Genomic DNA, 21,635 nt, shown 5'->3' on the forward strand with positions numbered 1-21,635 from the left:
AGGGTTGGATAATGCTGGTTTGGAGCTGGAGGCAATGGTTAGATAGTGCCAGTTCTGAGCCGGAGGCAGTGGTTGGATCATGCTGGTTCTGAGCCGGAGGCAGTGGTTGGATAATGCTGGTTCTGAGCTGGAGGGAGTGGTAGGATAATGCTGGTTCCAAGCTGCAGGCAATGGTTGGATAATGCTGATTCCTAGCTGGAGGGAATGGTTGGATAATGCAGGTTCGGGGTCTGAGGCAATGGTCAGGGCAACTGCGGTCAAGTTGAGCTCTGTGCTGAGCACTTTTTGCATGTAATTCACTCTCTCTTTTTTGCGCACTTTTGTTATTGTTGCAGTTACTGTTCTTTCCTTACCTTTTTCTGCTTCCAGTAAATTGCTCTAATCTCAACCCATGGTCTTTACCTTCTGTGCCTCCAGCTCTCCTCCCCTGCCGGCTGCAGAGGGAAGAGAAATGAATAAGTGGCACACTGCTTTGGAAATTCTTAAACCTCAACAGTCATACTGTGTTTTCTGATTTAACCTGCTTCTAAGTTTGCATTATTGATAATCTCAGGGATCCAAATAACACATGATCAAAGAAGTTAATAATCTTCCAATGCTTTTTTCAGGATGCTCATAACTCATGATTTTGAAACAAATAAAATAATGGGTTTGTTTTTTTTAAATAAGAATATATCCATGTTGCTGAAAGAAAGAGGAAGGATTTTAAAATAAATTTAGAGGAGGTGTGTATTGATAGTCATTATTTAATGGTTCTGATCTTTTTTCTCTAAAATGTTTTTAGTATATGTGTCTATGATAATCTCTGGTTGCTGTGCTATACTGTTTTTCCACAGTTGTGTAAGGTTAGGGAGGTATGCTCCCTCCACTGTAACTGATAGAGCATGAATCTGTAGGCTGTTGAATCTGTTTACCAGTTTTCCAAAACAATTCCATTCCATCTGTGACTTCATGTGATTTGACCTTCATGCTATAGAAGATTTATTTGGAAGGATAAAAGATGAGTAAGACAAGGCATATTTTACATAGCAGGTTGTTCAAAATGGAATAACAGTATTTGTTGTATTAATGTGAATGCATCCTTAAGGGGTTAAGGTGAATAATTCCTTTTCTTGTTCTAATAACAATTTTGTGTGAAAGTGAAAAAGATTGATTTCTGGTGTCTTCACAATTATTATGAAGAATTATAATGAGCATGCCAGAATGAAAAATTGCTACAATTTTTCTTTGCTACAATGCCACAATCCACTCCTGAAGAAAATTGTATGTATTTATTACATAGAATAGGAAACAGAACTCCATGAGAAAATAAAGAAAAATGAACTTGTCAGAGGACATATTAAATGGAAATGTTAAAGCCTTCTTTAGTTTTCTTGTTAAACCTGAGATTGCATGGAAACACTGTTTCCCCTCTAGTTACATGAGAAAATAATGAAAATGTGGAGATTCACTTTCAAATAACCAGTATAGAAGGGGAGCCCCCATCAGCCTAAACTCAAACCTTCAGTCAGTCTTTGAAACCATCTTTCACTCTGAATATCAGCTACACACTGCAACAAAATTGGGAATTTATATCCTTCACATTGTTTCGCATGCAATCTAGTACGTGATGAATGCATCTTTTAAGGCACACATTCAACGCCTACTTGTCAGCCTTTTCTCTCCTGCTATCACAGTCTTGAGTTTTGGAAATACAGCTTCAGATTGGAGCAGTACTGTAGCAAAACTGTGCTCTCTGGGCTGGGGACTTGGAACACTGAAAGGGGGAAGTCCTAAACAATAATTACTTTATAGTCTCTCATATTCTTGCCAGTGAGCAACAGGAAGAGACTTTTTTTTCTGCTAGTGTTGATTTGGGGACTACTTTCACCCCTATTCTCATTGGTCCAGGTCTGAGTGCACTTACTCTTTTGTTCATTTTTTTTTTGTCTATCCTGTCATAGTAATATATTTATGTATAGCAATTATCATCATAGTAATATACTAATATCAAAGGTAGTAATGCAAGGCACAATTTTTTCAGGCATTTTCCTTACTGGGAAGATAAGCACTAATCTTATTCTTCATTGTAAAAAACGGCCCCATTTATGTTATCCATTTGGGAATAAGTTTGGGGGAAATGACAATCATCATGAGTTTGGGGTTTAAGCTCAAATAGATGAAGGCAAAGAATCAGCAAACAGCAGACAAAAATGTGTGTGTATGTATTGATAAAGAACATAGCAGAAATGTCTCCCTGTATAATGCTTACCTACTGTTCTGTAGGATTTTTAGGCATATCACAGAATTAATCATATTTTCTCATGGATAGTGTGAAGGAATGTTTAAAATGTGAAATAGCTAAGAAGGAAAAAGAGAAATACTTACGCCTACTGTGTGGCATAATTACACTGAAAAAGATGAGATCCTAATCTAAAAGATCTTCTTGAGGTGTGCTCCTGGGATCAGTTTGTTCGTGAGTAATTACAGCAGAGAATCTAAATTGTCATTATGGTTCAGTAGTGCTCAATGACATGAATATGTTATTGCATGTTGGTGACGACTGTACGTTTTGTTAATTGAATTTCTTAGCTGAGCAAGTCAAACCGTGTAGGAAGAACAAGTATGGAGTGCCCCATGGCTCATCCTAATATGTATGGGCCTTATTAGACTTACACAGTTGGCTTCTTTAATATGCCATCCAGGAAATTGTTACAAGAATGAGGAAGGGAAAGAGGTACAGTTCTTATGGGTCAGTTCAAGAAACACAATCCACGTGCAAAAAATACTAAAATATTGTTGGAGAACTGTGGTCACGCAGCTGTCACAGTAGCAAAGCAGAGGCAGGAGCAGCACAGTGTGACAATAGCTGGGACGCTGGGTTAGCAAGGGCCTGGAAGAGAGGAGTAGGAAGCCTATGCTTGATGCAGTCAGAAAGAACAATTAACTGGGATTTCACATCCTTTGTGGTACGCCTACCACCAAGTGCCCAGCAGCAGTGCGTGTTGGGTGTGAGACACCCTCACTGCCTGCTCTGTGCACATTCCCATCTCTGCAGAAAACCTGCCCTGAAAGGAAGATTAAGATATGTGATGATACAAAAGCTGTGCTGCATAAAGGAGACGAAGACTGCCTGCTCTTAGAGGCTGCTTTGCTGCAGTCTGACACAAATGTTAGCTATGTATATCTCCATGCTAACACTCTGTACCTGCTGATGCAATCGTGCAGCTCATGGTATCCTCACACCTGACTCTGCAGCCAGTTGCTTAAAACCTTCTGCACATTCCAACTTGGCTGTGGAATCGTCAAGAAACTGTACATTTAATGTTAAAAGCAACAGGAACAATTTAATTCCTGTAGATGCTCTGGCCCCCACATCAATGGAGTATTACTGTCACCTAACGTAGAACAAAAAGCTGTCCTGAGAAAGTTACATATAAAGCACTTAGCTGAATGGCACGCAACCTTACGGCTTATGTTTGCCAGCTTTTTAAATTAGGTAAAATCTAGCAAAATATAGTGTGTAACTGTTGGTGCACAACGATGCTTTAAGTGGAACATGATGTTCATGATTTCATTAAAAACAGTATTAATTTGGAAAAAAATATGACGATAGATGCAACCTAAGTAATGGTATTTGCTACACTTGCCTAAAAGCCATAAGCCATTTTGTCACGTACTATCATTCATTTATGTATTCTGACTTTCTAAGTAGAATTTCTTGCATGTTTTCTTTCTGAGTAGACCTTGTGCAGACAAAGTCTTGGGTGTCTACTGGCTTTCTTTATCAGTTGTTGTGGTGGTGATTTCCCAAATTATTTTTTAATTTTTTAAAATTTATTTTGGTGATCAAGCTGGGGGGAAAACAGTTGAAGTTGTGATAGAGTGCACTGACACTTGTTTGAAATACTTGGTTTGAATTGCAAATTTTTCAAGAGTGTACTGACTTTACTTTTCACAAAAAAAAAAAAAGGAAAAAGTAAAGTTTATCAAGTTATATAATGTTTTTATTCTATTAAAAAACTCTTTTCTCCTGTACTCCTGTCCTGCACTGGCAAGGACACACTAATGTTCAGTTTTGGGCCCCTCACTACAGCAAAGACATGGAGGTCCTGGAGGGAGTCCAGAGAAGGGCAACACAGCTGGGGAAGGGTCTGGAGCACAAGCCCTGCAGGGAGCAGCTGAGGGAGCTGGGGATGTCCACCCTGGTGAAAAGGAGGCTCAGGGGAGACCTTGTTGCTTCTCGAGTTGTCTGAAAGGAGGCTGTGACCAGGTGGGGGTCAATGTGTTCTCCCAGGTAACAAATGACGAGGAGAAATGACCTTCAGTTGCACCAGGGGAGGTGTTCATTACATACTGGGAAAAATGTGTTCCCCTAAGCAGTGGTGAAGCATTGGAACAGGGTGCCCTGGGAAGTGATGGAGTCCCTATCCCTGTAAGTGTTCAAGGAATGAATTGATGTGGGACACTGATGTGTTTAGTGGGTGTGGTGGTGTTAGGGCAAAGGTTGGACTTGATGATCTTGGAGATCTTTTCCAACCTTAATGATTCCATGATATTTTAGGTAACTGGACTTATATAATTTTGATTACTGAAAAATGCCAATAATACCCATAATTCTGTCATATCCATATATTTCTGGCAAATAATTCTTAGGATGTACTACTTTGTGGTTCACCTCTGACCATAATGTCAGTCTTATTTGGAGCTGGAGGAAGTTTTTTCAATATCTGTGACATTTTCAAAGCTGAAGCAAAATCGGCTTCAGTGTTGGGTGACTTCTAATTTAAGAACTGTATATGTGACAAAATTGATTTAAAATTTATCATTAAAAGCTTTGCATTAAAGTTGAATTATTAAGCAGAAAAAAACCCTCTACACCAAAAATTATAATTGACTGATCATGAGTTACCTTTTCTATCAAGAATTTTTAGACTTTTGTATTCCAGACTAGGCCTTATTTTTTACAAGCACTAAATATGTCCCATCAATTTGAATGAGAAAGGAGGTTCTCAGTCGGATGGAGGTTGAGGTGGCAAGGGTCATATTGTGCAAGAGAGGAAGCAAATTTCAGGGGCATTTCTATTCATTTCACACTTCTCATGCAGGGCTCTTTAATCAAAACACAACACGACTGAGGGATCATTTGCAAAGGCATTATTTATATGAGCAATTGGGATTGTCTCTATTTATAGACTGGTTGCAATCACATCCAGCCACTGGGTTTCTTAGTGCATTTATCATACGAGTGGTGCCAGCAGGAACTCTGTATTTACTTCCTCATGCTGCCATTTTTAATGAATACTTCTTTTTATGAAACTTCTCTATTTTTCTTCCTGGTGTTGGTTTCATGACTGTAAAGTTAAAACTACCACCGTCCTTCCTTCCTGAGGGTAAAATCAACGCACTTTAATGCCTGGGTTGTGAAATGGCACAGTGATGCAGGTGGGTACAGCATGTAAGTGGCTTAATGGAAAGGAATAATGTAACCCTGGGCTGGCTGGGTTAATGGAAGCAATTTGTTACCAGCCATCAGTGATGTGCGTGTTCACCTTCTCTATATTTAGCATCATAACTAGGGTTTTAACCTACATTTTTATTTTGTGTTCTGCACAAAATGAACTGGGAGTGGCATGACTTCATGTTATCCTCTTATTTTTTTGGGAGGATTGTGTCCAATGAAGACCTACTATTCTGTTTTCTAGTTGAGTCATTGATCCTTTGGTTGGCAGACACAGACATGTATTGGGAACTGTCTGTTGTGTCTCTTTAGCTTTTAACAGAGATACTAAAGGGGACAGATGCACCAGCATGAGGGAGCAAAGTCTTAATCTCTGGTACATCTGCCCTTCTCTGCATCCCACAGGCTACCCATGCTGTGTACAGTGCTTTTACATGGTGTCTCTATTCTTTTAGAGTCACATAGTCATTACCAGACTTCACCCTTATGGGTATATTATGTTAAAAACACTTAACTTCATGAGGGCTTAAAAATATGATGGGGGCCTTTTGCTGTACCCACTGAAACCTGTTGCAATATTTATACTTTTTAATGAAGGTTTGACTGATTTTTAAAAAAAAAATTAGTTTTCAAAGGTGGTGTATTTTGCTGAGAAGTTGGGAATGGCTTTATATGATGAGGAGGATCTTAAAATTTCATCAACAGTTCACTGAATTTTTTTATCTTCCCTCTTACATTGAGCCTTTTCTTAGGTTTTCAGTGGTGCCGGCATAATAAGAAACACTTTATTTTTAACTGTTCTTGAAAAACAATAAAAGAAAATATGAAAAGCCTGTTTCTCACTAGGTGTGTTACAGTAGGAATTCATGCCTATTTTAGATAGTTTTGTAATCATCAATAAATTATTGTGTTTTTCTGTGGGCAATACTCTATGTGACTATTGACAGTGTCTCTATACATCCTCCTCCTCACTGCAGATCACACATTATTTTCCCTTGGCAGTACCTGCAGGGACTCAATACCTGACCCTCCCTTGTTCTTGGAGGGAGGAGTGGGTTACAGCATGGAAAAAACAACAATCACTTGTTTTTAAAATTTTTAAAAGCTTAATCATAATAAAATGGTTATCACAATAGTAATGTAATTAGAGCAATAAAATTTGAACCATTGAGATTAGGACAATATGAGACAATAAAAACAAAGAGATATGGACATCCAGGTACCTTTTTCTGGGCAACACAAGCCTGAAAAAGGACACCTGTTAACAGAGGATTAACCCTTAAAAACAATAACCTGTTGCATATTCATCTATCTCATACATGATGCATAAATTCCATTCAAACAAAGAATTCTGTCTGGAAATTGTCAACTTCTCTTCTTAATCCTAACAGCGTCTTTTAGACTGAACAAGGTGGGAAGAAGTTAGTTTTCTGCTGACAAGGGAGCAATAAATTCTCTTTCTCTGAAAGATTTAGGTGTCCTGTGGCTGCTATCCGGTGCGAGTCCTTTCTTTAAAAAAGTATTTTAACATTATGTTGTAACCTAAAACTATATTTAACACACTACTTAAGAAAATTAATACAGCATAACTTTCTAACATAACACATACAATATTCATTTTAATACTTGCAAAAAGCCAATCATAAAATACACATTTTTCACAAACACAAGCTGCAGCAAGTTCAGAGAGATGTCAGATCCTGCAGCCACTCTGCAGAGATGAACCACTTTCTGCTTAGGTAGATTTTCTTCTGCATGGTGGATCCTGTTCTTTTTGTTTGCAGCAGTAACATCTTTACAATTTATGTCCATTGCTGTGAGACTTGAGAAGTTTCAATTCCATCTTTGATCCACATGAGAACTATTTTCATTGCTGAGAAAGTGAATGCATTCCTGATGAATGCTCTATTTGCTGTTCTGCTGAATTTAGCAAGGGGAGGCATCAAGTGCCCGTGTTGCACGGGAGTGGAGCAGAGAAAGCCACTAAGGCCTCACCTGGTTCAGGTGTCTGAGGTTTCAGTGACCCTCTTGGTCACTGCCAGGGGCCAGCACCATCTCTGCATCTCTGGGACAAAACTGATTGGGATGCAGTTCCTGAGATGACTCCTCATGAAAGGTTCTTTTCCCAGACTTGTCACAATTAAGATGAGACCAGTGGAGCCCAAGGAGCTCCAAGTTTTGTAATATGGATGAAGCTTCTGTGTTGACACTTTGTAGCACTGGCTTACCAAATCTACACCAAGATATTAAGCATTAAGATATTAAACAGCTTTCAGAGTTGGGCTCCTCTCTACTCCAGGTGCTGGAACATGTCCAGAGAAGGGCAGCAGAGCTGGTTTAGGGTCTGGAGCACGAGTCCTATGAGGGAGGAGCTGAGGGTGTTCAGCCTGGAGAAGAGGAGGCTCAGGGGACACCTCATCAGTCTTACAACTGCCTGAAGGATTCTGTAGCCAGGAAGGGATCGGGCTCTTCTCTCAGGCAGCTAGCAACAAGAAAAGAGGACATAGGCTCAGGCTGTGCCAGTGGACACAGTTGTGTTTGGACATCAGGAGGGATTTCTTCACAGAATGGGTTAATAAGCACTGGAATGGGCTGCTCAGGGAGATAGTGGAGTTGCCATCCCTGGAGTGTTCAAGAAAAGAGGGAACATGGAACTTGGTGCCATGGTCTAGTTGACAAGTTGGTGACCAGGTTGGACTTGATGATCTCAGAGATCTTTTCCAACCTAACTGTTTCTGTGAAAATAGTTTCAAATGAGCTAGATAGAAGAAGTTTTTTTACCATAAAGCAGTAATGAACTCTGGTCCCTCTAATGTTAGGGGCATTGGGATATAAATACCAATAGCATGCTCAAAGCTGTAATTAATAGCATTTTTGTGTTTTATATATGTGACTCTTGGCAGTTCCTGGAGCTTTTTCATATTTTGATGATGATTTGTTTGTATATCCCATTATTATCCTGACTTTTCAGTTTCTTCATATTATTGATTTCTCTTTATGCATGTCTAAGATCAGAAATTCTCACCAGAATTGAATGATCTGTACACTGGCCTGTGTGTACTGTGCAAATCTGAGACCTTCAACTAATTGTAAATAACTTTCTCATTGCTTTACAGGTTGGCCCCTGAGAGTATAAAAAACCCCACGCTGATTTATAAGTGTTTACACTAAGTGTAGTACCTTCAAATTCATTTGTCACAGCGTTCCAAGCATGGCACTGCTTATTTTCAACACTTGTAGCTTTCAATTTTTATTGCTTTTTATTGTTTTCTATTTCTTTATAATTAGAATAGCTTTATTTAGCATACCAGCAGTGGGTACCTCAACAGCCTGATTCATTCAACTCAGTGTGGTTCATTCAGCCAGAATATTTTTGCTATCTCCTAGCTGTGCTGTTATCTTGGTAACTTCTATGCTGAACAATTATTTAATCATGAAACCTGAAATTTGTAAAAGTCTCAAGGGAACTGTATACAAATTAAATCAAGAAGTTCTTTAGCACTGCTTCTTACAGACGGGATGTTTATAAAATAATACAGTTTCCTTGGGGTTCCTTCATCTTTCTCTATGGCCTTCATTATTCCCTTTAAGTTTGATCTCTAAAAGAACATTCTGTTACAAATCCTTGTTTTGGCCAAAGAAGCTAGATGCCACTCTGTCTTACACTAAGGGTTCATTTATTCTTTGGTAATTAACAGAGTTGCTGCTGAAAAGCAGCTGTAGGTACTTCATTTTGCTGGGAGAAAAGAGCTATAAGCCTGAATTCTAGCACCTGGCAAAGTGAGATGTTAACTCTTTAATTTGTGCTCTAATTCTAGAAGCTTTTGTGAAAAGTGGTTACCTGGGATACAGGATTTCTTAGGATATTGGTTTCAGTAAATGTCAAGTGTTTGGCTCAGGTTAGGATCTTCAGTATTTTGCCCTTTCAAATTTAAAGGAATTGTAGCTTACATCTCTTCTCTCATGAAGTAAAAATAGAAATAAAAATATTTCCTCCCTTCCATTCAGTAAAAAAAAAATAATTTATGTGTGTATTGTTTTCCTGAAAGTGTGAATCTCTTTTGCATGCACAGCACAGTTTCAAGAGGAAGCCAAGTTAAAAGCACATATTTTATGTTCGGTTGTCAAAATGGCAAGTGCACTTTTTTCAGAGATTTTCTGATATGGATTCAGTTGCTGAGAAATTTGCTGTATTTGCACTCATGTGCTTTTTCCTGTTGTCTTACAGTTTAATTTTCTGCTGAAATGATGTGAGGCTGTGGTTGTGTAGGGGTACGTAAGAGCTGGTTCCAGTGGAGATCCTGTGTATTAAGGCAAGAGACTAGGAGTAGAGTTTGTGTAAGACAAGAAAGTTTTCAGAAAATGGAGAATACTGGAATATAGCAGGAAAGTATTTGTGGAGATGTGCTCAGCTTTTTCCAAATAATGTGACGTAATTATTAAAAATTTGCTGCAGAAGTCAGGAGGCCATTCATGCAATTCAGTAATTTCTTCTTTAGGGGAAAAAGCCCAATCTTTCTTGATCAGCTGCAGGTGGAGAAGGATGCTTTTGTCATCAGTCTTTTAGGTATGGAATAGACTGGGAAGTCCAAACCAACTTGCCAGTCTGGTGCTGTCTGACGTCATATTGTCAAGTATTCATCAGTGAACTCCTCCTGCACACATATGTTATTTCCTGGGGTTCATCTTTTCCTCAAGTGCAGAGTGGTTTTAAGTAAATACTGAGAAAATGGACTTAAGTGATGGTGAACATCATAAAAGAGTAATACACCTTGGAGCATCCTATGTGTGCTGATGACACCTCACTCAGCCATTCTGCATCCTCTAACAATAGTATAAAACAAGATGGGGTGAAACAGCACTGTGGAATTCTGCAAGATCCACAGGTAGAAGAAGAAGAACAAAAACTGCAATCACAATATGCAGAAAAAAGATATTGTGTATTTACCAGTTTAGTCCTTTGAATACAGTAGTATTTAGTTCATAATGATGCCAAATGTGTATGTGTGGGAGGGGTGGAGGGTGTTTAGAAAGCTGAAAATAAAAAATGCCCCTTTTTTTTTAAGTCCTCAGAGTGCACTGTCTGCATTTACCATTGGCTAAGGACTTTCTGAGAAATACTAGTTTCAGGTAGTGTCAGGTTATTAGCTGAATGAGTGGAGGCTTGGGGTTTTTTCCTCTTAGATCAGTTCTGTGAGACCTTGATGCCTTTTTCCTTGTTCTGAGTGTTAAGTAGGAATGCAGTACAGACAACTTCTGTTATTGAAATATAAGTGTGGTAATCTGTGTTTTCAGGATGATTATTGTCCCCATTCTTGGAGTGATAGTATTTTTAGCCCATCTTTTGGCTTGTTAAGGTTGCCTGGTGTTGCAGGTGAGCTGGTTGCTATGTGGGACTTGCATTTTTACCTTGGTGTGTAGTTACCAGTATTATTTCATCACAGAATTTTATATTTTGACTACAAAAACTTAAAACAGGATATATATTATTTCATAGTTTTGACTTGTCTTCTGAGCTTCCTTTGGCTATTTGAAAAGAATCCTGTCAGCAAAAAGTCTTGACTTTATTTTTTGGAATTGTTGAGAAAACAGATGTTCAAAATCAACCATTTCAAAACTTGGCAGAAATATTTTCCCTGATGTTTTTTGTCTACCTGTCTTCCTGTTATATCTGGAACCTGTTTAGTAAGTTTGGTTTATCATATTTCTTATAGAGGATTATGTGAGCATGACTTACCCATTCAACCAAAGCCAACATTCCTAAAACCAGCATGCTGAAATTCCAGGAGACAAGCTCCATTAGCTTATTCTCATTTCATTTTGTCTAGCAGCCTGGGCCCAGGAGGAATGAGGAGCATCTCATTACAGAGTACTTTGGAATGTAGAATGTAGGGCACTTCTGGAAAATGGGAAAGGTGGGTTGAAGCTTCCTTCCCTTGGTCCCACAGGGTGAAAACCAGAGGTAACTTTGCTATAGCAACCATTCTTTCAAAAGGATCATTCCACCTCTTTTTTAGGTGCCTTCTCAGCTTGATGTTTGAAATCCCATATGGCTGCAGAATTTTCTGTGAAGCCTGTTGGAGGTTGAATTTTGCACTCCCTTAGCTGCCCATTCCAAATCTTCACTGTATGTGGGATCACAGGCTTTGACACGTGCCTCTGAAGAACTCTTGAAATGATGACTTAGACATCATTCCAAAAGGTCGTAGGCATGTTCTAGGTTTGGAATTTGTGTACCTTCTCCATTTTGCTGGATGATAGATTGTACTGTGTACCATAGTACATACTGTAATACCTACTATTGGCAGGTTTTTCACCTTATCTGTTTAAATAAGTTTTAAATCAAATCCCCTGGCAGGACACTGAGACAAGATTGTCAGAGTCAATAGTTTTGGATTTGTCTCTACTCTCCCTACGACCACCCTTTACATGAGTCTTGGAGGTTACCTTCTGTTGTCTCCCCTCAATAAAATATTTTTTGTGCTTTCTTGAATATTTTAATATCTTTAAGTCTCCAGTTATCAGTAATTATTTTCTTTGTCACTTCTAACCATTTTCTTCCCCTCACGACATCCTTTTTTATAGATATCAAGATCTTGTTTTTGTCGTCTTTTAAACACTAGCACATAAAATAGCTATAAATATGTGCTTTCATAGAACAACCACCACCTTTTTGTGTCACTAGTCTTTGTAACTTTTTGTGGATCATTTCACAGATTTTCTTATGTATTTTCACTCCTGTCTTCCAGCTGCTGTCTACATAGCAGGTTCTTTTCCCTTCTTAAATACATTTTCTGAGAGGTGCTACCACTGTCCCAGACAGGTTTTGGTTTTAACCCTCTTGAAATGGGCTAACAAAATGGGCAAATATTAGGTTGCATTGTTCAGAATGTGTTTTTTTTAACAGATGCAATTTATATTTGCTCATATTCTATGTAACAGATGATTTCTGTAGTGGGAAAATAATTGTCTGTCTGATATCATCCTAATGCTGACTTCTCAATAAGAAAAAATGTCTGTGAGGTACTATGTAATCACATCACTGTATGGTTTGATATGAAATACGAAATATGGCAGGAAGAGCTGGGTGCAGTTCTGTTTTCTGTTTCTATTCTGTAGTATTAGCAAATATAAAGTTGAAATGTATTCAGAGAGCTCTGTGTCTGCTCAAACTTTGTCAAATATTTAAGCATATTTTATATATATCCCAAATAACACACTGTAGCACTGTGAACTGCTGGAATTGCATGAGAATGGGAACAGAAGGTTACATGAGTCAACATCAGAGTACAGGGTGTTGCTATATGTTGTGCTGCTCCTTATGCTGTAGTGGGAAAGCTTATGGAGGAAGTACTATAGTGCATGGTATATATTGGCAAACTCTTCTAATGGAAGTAAATCTACTTTTGTGATGATTTTACTGTTTAATAACTACCTGCAGTGTTCTGGACACTGTAATGCGTGTTTGTGCTGGTTTTCACTAGCCAGGCAGATGAAACCAAGCATTTCCTGAGACACCAAGCAAAACTATCTCCTACCATGAGCCAGAAGCCTGGCTGGGGTTTGTTTTTTCAGCTCCATCGTGATAAATTGCACAAATACTGAAAGAACTGAAATAGGACTAAGTACTGTGGAAGCCCTTAGGGAAATTCAATTAAACCTCCTTTCTGGTGCCCTATTTAAAAATAGGGAATTCTTTCAGCTCCTTGTGCTGAAGTTTGAATAGACAGTTTCTGTGAAGGAGCCTGCTTAGTGATTCAAACTCCTGTGACCGCGGGGAGTAGTGTGCATCTTTGACCCAGCAAAGAGTGTGCTAGCTGTGATCCAGAGTGCTTTGAAGCAGAGGGAGGTGCTGTGGTCTAACACATCACAATTATCACTTTTACTTACTAGGGAATATTAAGACACTTGTGCAAAGGTGTCCACACATGAATAACTCAACTGGGATAAAGTTATCCAAAAATTTCTTTTTGGGGGTTCTCATGTTTCTTCAAATGGCCTTTCATAGTGATCAGTAGAATCTTGATGAAACTTCTGCTTCATTGCGAGAAATTTTAAAAACTAATAAACCCCATGTGGACTTTTAAAGAGAATCCTTGGGAGTTTTTATGACTCACTATTGGCATGGGCCTCATTCAAGATGCTACATGTTATATTAGATACTTTTTCAGAAATGCTTGAGGAAATAGCTTGTCGTTCAACACATTAGAAATAGCACTGGTAGCAGATGGCCAAGAGAAAATGCTGTAGAAAAGCTGATTGTGTGACTCTGATTTCTTGCAAGTGTGTAGTGCACGCTGAGCAAGGTCCTTCAGCTCTGGCAAAATGTAGGTTTTGCTATTGAGCTGTGTAGCTGAGCACAACCCTGGTATTTGGTAGGTGATGGTGACTATGAAGGCAGTGTTTGGAGAATTGCAGTCTGAGCACTGACAGCAAGAGTAGGTAGCTGTCCTTCAGGAGCAGTTGATCCTGAAACAGACTCTCTTGGCTGTGCTCCCAAGACTGATTCAGTCAGTTCCTGCCTAATGAACTGAAGACCACTTTCCTGATAATTAAGAAGAAACAAGCTGCCTGGATTTTATCCAGCCTCAGATTTTCACGCTGACATTCTGAGCACTTAGTTATTTGTGCTAGGTAGTTGACTGCTCCAAAGTCATTATCCCCTAAGTCATGTGGATTGGAGGGGAAATTTATTTTTGGTTTGTTGTGTATGAGGAAATCTTTACAATATGCATATCTTTCTGATTTCCAGACCACTTTTTCTGAGTAGACATTCTTTTATTCCAGCTTGGATAGCATCTCTAATGTAAATGTTCTGGGTCTGAAAGGGTAGTTATACAGAATTGCAAGGTATCAGGCATTCTGTGTATTCACCTAGTTATGCCTAGATAAAATTTCAGTTTAGTCACCCCCCTCAGGAGTGGCCACTTCATAGACTTTTTGACAGTGTCATGGGAAGTGACAGCCCCAGCGAACATGCTTTGTTCCAAATTAGTTTATATTCAAAGTCATCTAAAATTCTTGAAATAGTTCCAGGGTTTGGCCCCAATGGTGGGTCTCAGCAACAGAGCCAGTTTGCCTTATACCATGCGTGGAAATCAGATAAATTTTATCTGTCTCATTTCACTGTACACTCAGATAGATGAGAGAGTTGAGCAACCTTTCTCTGGGCTGTTCTTTAGTCCTTATGTTTGCTCACAGCTCTTCAATGGCATCTTCTATGTGGAAGATCTTTCCTGCCAAAACCAGAAAGACAAAAATAATAATGGCACTTAATAGTTGTAAGCCTTGAGGTTGAGACCACGACTGATTATTTCTCACTGCTACCACTCCCAAGGGGTTGCTTTTGTTTGAATAAAAACTACTTATGGAATTGGAGTTTTGGGGTGCAGGGCTGTCTTTCTAATTCTTCTAGTGGTAGGAACTGGTGAGATGTCAGAAAACAGACTTCCATGACAGAAACTTTGGAGGTCCAGGAGCATTTGTCTAGTTAATTTAGAACTACCACCTGCTCTGCAAGGAGTGTCTGTGTACTATATTTCTCATGCAAGAGAAGTAAATCCTGACAAAACAGGAAAAATCTCACACTGTCATTAAGTCACCTTAGCAATTTCCATACAGTTCAACTGGGGAAGTGATGCATTTACTGTACGAGGGCATGGGCATAGCTGCCACAGACAGGGATGTTTGTAGGGGTGTATGACATGCTGGTGTAGCTACAGCAGCTGGAGATGGTCTGTTTCCATGCTCCAGCCTGATAGTCGTGCTGGCAAAACTGCAGTCTTGATTTAAATGTGATGAAAAAAATATTTTCACAGCTCTTCTTCTCTTGAAAAATTCTTTCTAATACAATTTATGACTTGGGCGTTCTGTAATTTGGAAAAAAATACACATATATTGATTGGTTTCCCTGCCATGTTTTGAGTAAAATACATTATCCAGTGATTATGTATGAATTTTCACTGATTTCTTTATTGATAGCTTTATTTCCTATTGCATCAGGGGAATGAGAGAGCGTGACTAACATGTTTTCTGATGTTACAATTGTCAACTGTATGTTAATTTTCATTTTAGAATTCATTTATGGCTGGAGTGACTGTACTGCTGATTTTGAATGTAAAGCATATTAACCAGGTGAAAACTAAAAAATTGACTTTACTTGGAGTGATGAGTTAGAAATTATCAAAGTTTACCTCTGTCTTGCTGACAAAGCAATCCATCTAGAGCAGTGCACGTATTTCAGTGCATGTGTATTTTCATAATACACTGTCTTTTGATAGGTCATTTTTCTTACAAATATTTTGTCTTGATGTATTTGGGTTTGTTGGTATTTGTGTCCATCTTGGGAAATTTTATGTGAAACATAACCCTCTACTGGAAAAACGGAAACAAAAAATTAATTTCACTTAGTTGAGCTTAGCAACCAGTGGGGATGTACAGTGTTTGTACCACTATTTTTTAATGCCACAGTTATGTGTGGGTTGAAATATGTCCCTAAGAATAGTAGCAGGACTGCTTTTTGAGCAATGATGTGAATATTGCATTCAGCAGTGGCACATAGTAAAACATGGCAGGGCATCTGAGCATGGTAAAGTAGCATGTACTGAGTACTGCTCGGATGTGGAATGAGCTAGAGAGGTAAAAACATAAAATATTGAACACCATGAGTACTTCAGCCACCAGCAGTGTGCAGTCATTCAGAATAATTAATGTCTGTGGTGCCAGTCATTAGTCATGGTCATGGTGCCTTAGGCAAAAGAGATGGGGACTACAGAGTCTCTCCTTGAACACACAAAATGAATCCAGAAGGGATGCTATTGCATGAGCAGCCTGCCATCATCATCATCATCAGATGAATTCCTTTGTTTTCCAGGAAACACATACTAAATGGAGAATGGGGAAACCTGTCTTGCAGCTTGTCGTAACTACTAGGACTCATTTCAAAAGGGATAGGAATTGCCTCAACCAATAAACCATCTTTTTAATTAATCTCATTTTAGTCTGGGCATGTAATACTGGTCAGAAGAATCACTTTGTAAAAGTGTCTGTTTCTCTCCACTGACTGTAACTGGAATCCAGGTGACTTGGGCAGGTGATGCATGGCTGTGTAAAAGGCATCTCAGTTTTAGATGATTCTCGTGTGCCAAACATTATTCATGTAATAAAATCCAGTGAACCATAGTAATGTCAGAAATGGTATTTTAAGAAGCAAAATAAAATTTCTCAAGTTTTTCCATGAGACATCTAGTGGTATGAATTTAGAAATGAATGTGTTACTAAAATAAGAAATAAAGGAAATTTTATATTTAAAACAGCAGATTCACAGCATTGGTATTTTCTTTGTGACGCAAATGAAAGCAAAATAAGTACAGATTTGAAACCAGAAAAATTTCTTATCATAGATTATAGGAATAAATCCATTTAGAATTTGAGCCAATGGGCACTAGTCAGGAGAAACTGCACTTCTTAAATATTTTGATCATAACCACTGATAAACAAGAAATATTTAATGAAGGATCCTGCTGATAGTAGCTGCTGAGAACTGACTGAAATGCATTTCTAGCAGAAAAGAGTGATGTTGTGCAGAGACACAAGCTGACCCAAAATAAATACCTCAGGATCATATTCTCTTTCTGGACTGATCCTACTACATGAAAGGGACATAAGGTTATTCAGGATGGGCATGGATGGGAAAAATCCAGTTTCTTTTGTGTGTTCTGGAAGACTATTAAATATTCAGCCAGGTCCTCTGAGACCTGTCAGTTCTGGCATAACAGTTTCAAAGCTATTAAATGAAATTCCTGATTGGTTTTACCTCTTTTCACATAGAGGTAAGGACGGGAGGTACCTGTAGCTCAGGTTGAAGCCAGCAGCACACTGCACTGTGACACAGATTGTTGGCTCCCACATACACATATGTGCACTAGGGCACAGCTGAAACAAAACAGGGATTTACATTATGATGGGTTATATGGTGCTTACTTGGCGTGTTATTATTGTTGCTCCTTAACTAAAATCCCCTGAAGTTTATTTCTGACAAGACTGTAGTAACTGTAGTACCATTAAGCAGTCGTTAGGAACATTTTGTTTATGTAGAATTAAAATATTATAGTTGTTCAAGAGGTTGCAGACTTCCTTTTGTGGGCATTTGTAATTATTTGGGACCAAATCCAGTTTCCAGTAAACTGGACAGGAATCTCACTCAGTTCCAGAGGGACTTGTGTCAAATTTCTTTAGGTTTTTGAAGATGCCAAGTTTTATAAAACTGAGATTTTAGTTGAGAGCCTCATACAGGGGGGACCAAGACTTTGCTTAATATGTGCCATGATGTACTTTGCCATGAAAACTTTTTAATTGGATGTGGTAATGAGAAGGTGATGGGTCTGCCTGGTTACTAGTTCATAAGCTGTTTGTATAATAACACAAGAAGTATGGGGAACAAACAAGAGGACACCAAATGTTAATCCATGAGCACTGTGACTGAACCTGGCATAGCAAAGATGTTGTGGGAGGACAGGGGGGAGGAAGAGGCTGTTGTGTATTTTGGTTCAGATATTTGGGCTGTGACCCAGCTTCAGAGGGAGTTGGACATACAGATGCTCTATGAGTAATAATAATAATATAAAAAAGCTCATGTGCTTCATTGTTCCGCAGGCATTGCACAGACCACCAAAAGCTCAGGTAGTTGGGGATTTTTATGGTACAGGTGATGGTGAAAATGAGTGATTTTAATAAATAGTCACCTGCTGGAAGCCAATGAAGGAGAATACCAATGTGCTTTGCCATGGACTTGCAACCAAATTTTGAGATAGTGGGAAAAGTAATCTAAAGGGGAGCTATTATATTTCATACCAACTCTAAGGGAGAAACTGTTAAAGAATTGGGAGAGAAAAGGCAGGTTGAGTGAGAATTACCCTGCAATGTCTGGACTTGCAGATTTCAGGAAGGGAAAGAGGTAAAAGAATTAGAACAACAGGTTTCAAGAGAATATGAGAGGACAGTGGGCATAACCTCTTTGTAAAGGAGTCTTGAGAAAAGTTAAAGAATTGTTTGTTCCCCAAAAAAAATTATAAAGAGAAAAAATGCAAATTGAGACAGCACAGGAGAAGGACAAAAAACATAGTAAAAGAAATCTGTCTAAAATATTAGAAGCTCATTTATGTCAAGCACAAGAAGGAACCATGAACAAAATTAGAACTAGTTTGGATTATTTAGAACAAATACAAAAGAATAGCAAAAGATGCAGAGAAAAAAACCAAACCAAAATACATAAAAGAAGCCAAGACCAAAAAATGTGTACAAGAAAAGATTGTGTACAATAATTACATGAGGAGTAACAGAAATGGTTCTGGAAGTATATTTTTAGTTGGAGCATGTTCAAGGAAAGTGTTGCTCTACTGATTAACAGAAGCACATTGGTCTTCACCAGTGTTATTTTGAGTATATGGAAAACAGCCTAGAACAGAGAAAGGACAAATCAGACAGTACTTAATGTGTTAGGTGTTCCCAGGTTAGCTGTGCCTCAGATTTGCTATACTTGGAAACTGGAAGAATTTTCTAAATTAGTCTCAGCCCTGTTAGCAGTTACCATTGAGAATCTGAAGAAGAAAAATGAATGTGAAAAAAAAATTCCATAAAAATAGAAAAACACATCCTTAAAAGGAGGAAGGAGCTATGGGTGGAAGAGTTGTGCTACAGATTTGCAGATCATTTTTGTTCCTAGAAAGATTACAGACAAATATTAATTTTGTAAATACCTGGAGGAAAGGAACAAACGGCAATCAGCATGGATTTGTTGGAACTATCTAATACCCTGTAACAAGAGATTAAAATTTGTGGATAAAAGAAAAGGAGCAGATGCCCTACGTTTTAATTTTAAGAAACTTCTGATGAATGCTGTCTTACAAGAGTCCCCTATAAACAAGTTAGGGAACATCAAGCAGTATTTATATGCAAGTTGCATGGGATATAGTTGCATAACTGGTTGATAAGGTAAACCCCAAGCAGCTACTGCTGTTTCACTCCTGTCTTCCACAAGAGTTTATTTTAGACACTAATATGTTTTTTCAGCAATAATCTGGATTACGTTTTAGAGAATATGCTTATTAAATTTTCAGTTGTCACGAAGTTGGGAGTGAATTGGAAGGATGCCAGAGAACAGGATTAGAATTGAAAATGATCTTGAAATGGCTTTGAAAATAAAGTGATATTTAGCAGGTGTAATGGTATGGCATTATACTTGGGCAGAATAGCCATAGACAGGGCCAGGACAGATGGTTAAGCAGTGGGTTTTGAAAATGATATATGTCGTAAATATTACATGAATAGGCATAGTCAAGGTATTCTGAAGAAGGCATGGATAGATTAAAAAGACATATAGCCTGTAAAATGTAAGGAGTACTCATCAATACTCTGCTCGGTTCAAATACTGGGACCAGTTTGAGCATCACGTTTCAATAAAGATATAGCTAATTAGAGGGATTTCAGGGAATGGAAATACAGATAGTTAGAGAGCTAGAAAACAGGACTTGTAAGGAAAAAAAAGGAAGAACTATAATTATTTAGCCTTGAAAGTAAAGGGTAGGTAGGAAAAAAAAGTTTTCAAGTATGTGAAAAACCCCAACAAAGCACCTTGAATCAACCAACCAACCATCCAAAGAAACACACCCTAAACCACCTTGAACCTACACAGATTAAGGGAATAATCTAATAAGGGCATATGGGCAATCTAATATGAGCGTAAGGGAAAGAGAAACAATTTCTCTGCATCCTGTATGGATAGTTTAAATTATAAAAGAAAGAATTAATTTAGACATTGAAAAAAAAATCCTGGCCATAAGATGAGATACTTAGAACAAGTTAGGTGAGAAATTGGTAAGTATATTAGTAGTGCTTCAAAACAGGGCAAGCATATCCAAAAGTGATACAAAAGTCTATAATCTTTGTTTCATCTGCAGTTTTGAGTGGACTTGCTCTGGACCCTCTCAGCAGTATAACTGTTTTACATTACTGTGTATTATTGCTGTGCCACACAATGCATTTTCTGTTCTGTAAATCTTGTGGAACACTACTGTAATTGGAATTAAGATTATGCTTTTTCTTTTATTTCAGTGTGTGCAGAAGCTTACAATCCTGATGAGGAAGAGGACGATGCAGAATCTAGGGTACTTCATGCTTAGAGTCAAATACTTTTTCAATTCTCAGGCATTAAATTTAGGAGGAAAAATATAACAGCTTTACCATTTCTTAGCAAAAACATTATTATGATAATATACTTTAGTAATCTCCTGGGAGTTTGTGTTAAAGGAACATTTAAAAGTTCTCTGTAATAGTCACCCATGTAGGACTTGATGTATTATTCTTAATTAGCAAACCCATGGTACCTGGTTAAGGAAACATTTTTGTGCAATTATATTTACCCAGAGAGCACCTGCTTCTGAAAACTCTTACTTGGTGTCCTCATAATGTTACAGTAAGGCAGAAAAGAGTTAAATTGTAAAATTGCTAAGATTTTTCAAGGTACAATATGACAAATAATAAACTGTATTTATTTATTTTATTTGTATCACTACTTAGCTTTTAAGATGAAATAGCAAAAGTTTCAAGAGAATGTTAATTGTTAATATTCTACCTAATTTTCTGGCTTGTAACACTGTCCAAAAGATTACCCTATAGTATTACAGCTATACATAGCATATCTTTGGAAGAATATGAGTTGTACAACTTGATTGATACTCAGATGAACCACAGACTGGTAATTTAGTAAATCTCTGGCTCACTCAGATAGTGTCAAATCTGTTCATTACTCTGTGAAACTTCTGATATAAATGTAACACAGATACTATTTCACACAATATTCTTTAGGAAGTAGTCATGGCAAATGGCTGAGTGTAACAGTGGTGCTTTTTATAGAACATGCATGCCCCAAATATAATTGGAGATTGGTAATGTTTATGTAGCAGTAGTGTAGATAAAGGTGTCCAGAATGGCTTGCAGAAATGAACTGGATTTCACAGGTGTAAAGGTCTTGTGAGCTTAAATGTAGCAGTGTTTCATTTGCTAATACTATGGTGATACCATTTCATCATTGAGTGTTTATTCAAATCCTGAAGGTTTTGAAATGACAGCGTTATGAATCGTGGCCAAAATATTGTGTAAAATGCTTAGTTGAATTAGCTCAGTCCTTCAGCTAGTG

General features: G+C 38.1%; 1 protein-coding gene across 1 annotated transcript in view; it reads left to right on the forward strand.

Annotated features, from left to right (window-relative positions):
- PRKAR2B (protein kinase cAMP-dependent type II regulatory subunit beta) overlaps positions 1 to 21,635 on the forward strand; it is a 74,999-nt gene that overhangs the window by 36,445 nt on the left and 16,919 nt on the right. Inside the window, exon 3 of the mRNA XM_064422020.1 lies at positions 20,552 to 20,604. Coding sequence (XP_064278090.1) covers positions 20,552 to 20,604 — 53 coding nt within the window. The remainder of the gene's footprint in view (positions 1 to 20,551; positions 20,605 to 21,635) is intronic.

The sequence above is a fragment of the Passer domesticus genome, chromosome 5 (assembly GCF_036417665.1).
Source record: "Passer domesticus isolate bPasDom1 chromosome 5, bPasDom1.hap1, whole genome shotgun sequence".
NCBI lineage: Eukaryota > Metazoa > Chordata > Aves > Passeriformes > Passeridae > Passer > Passer domesticus.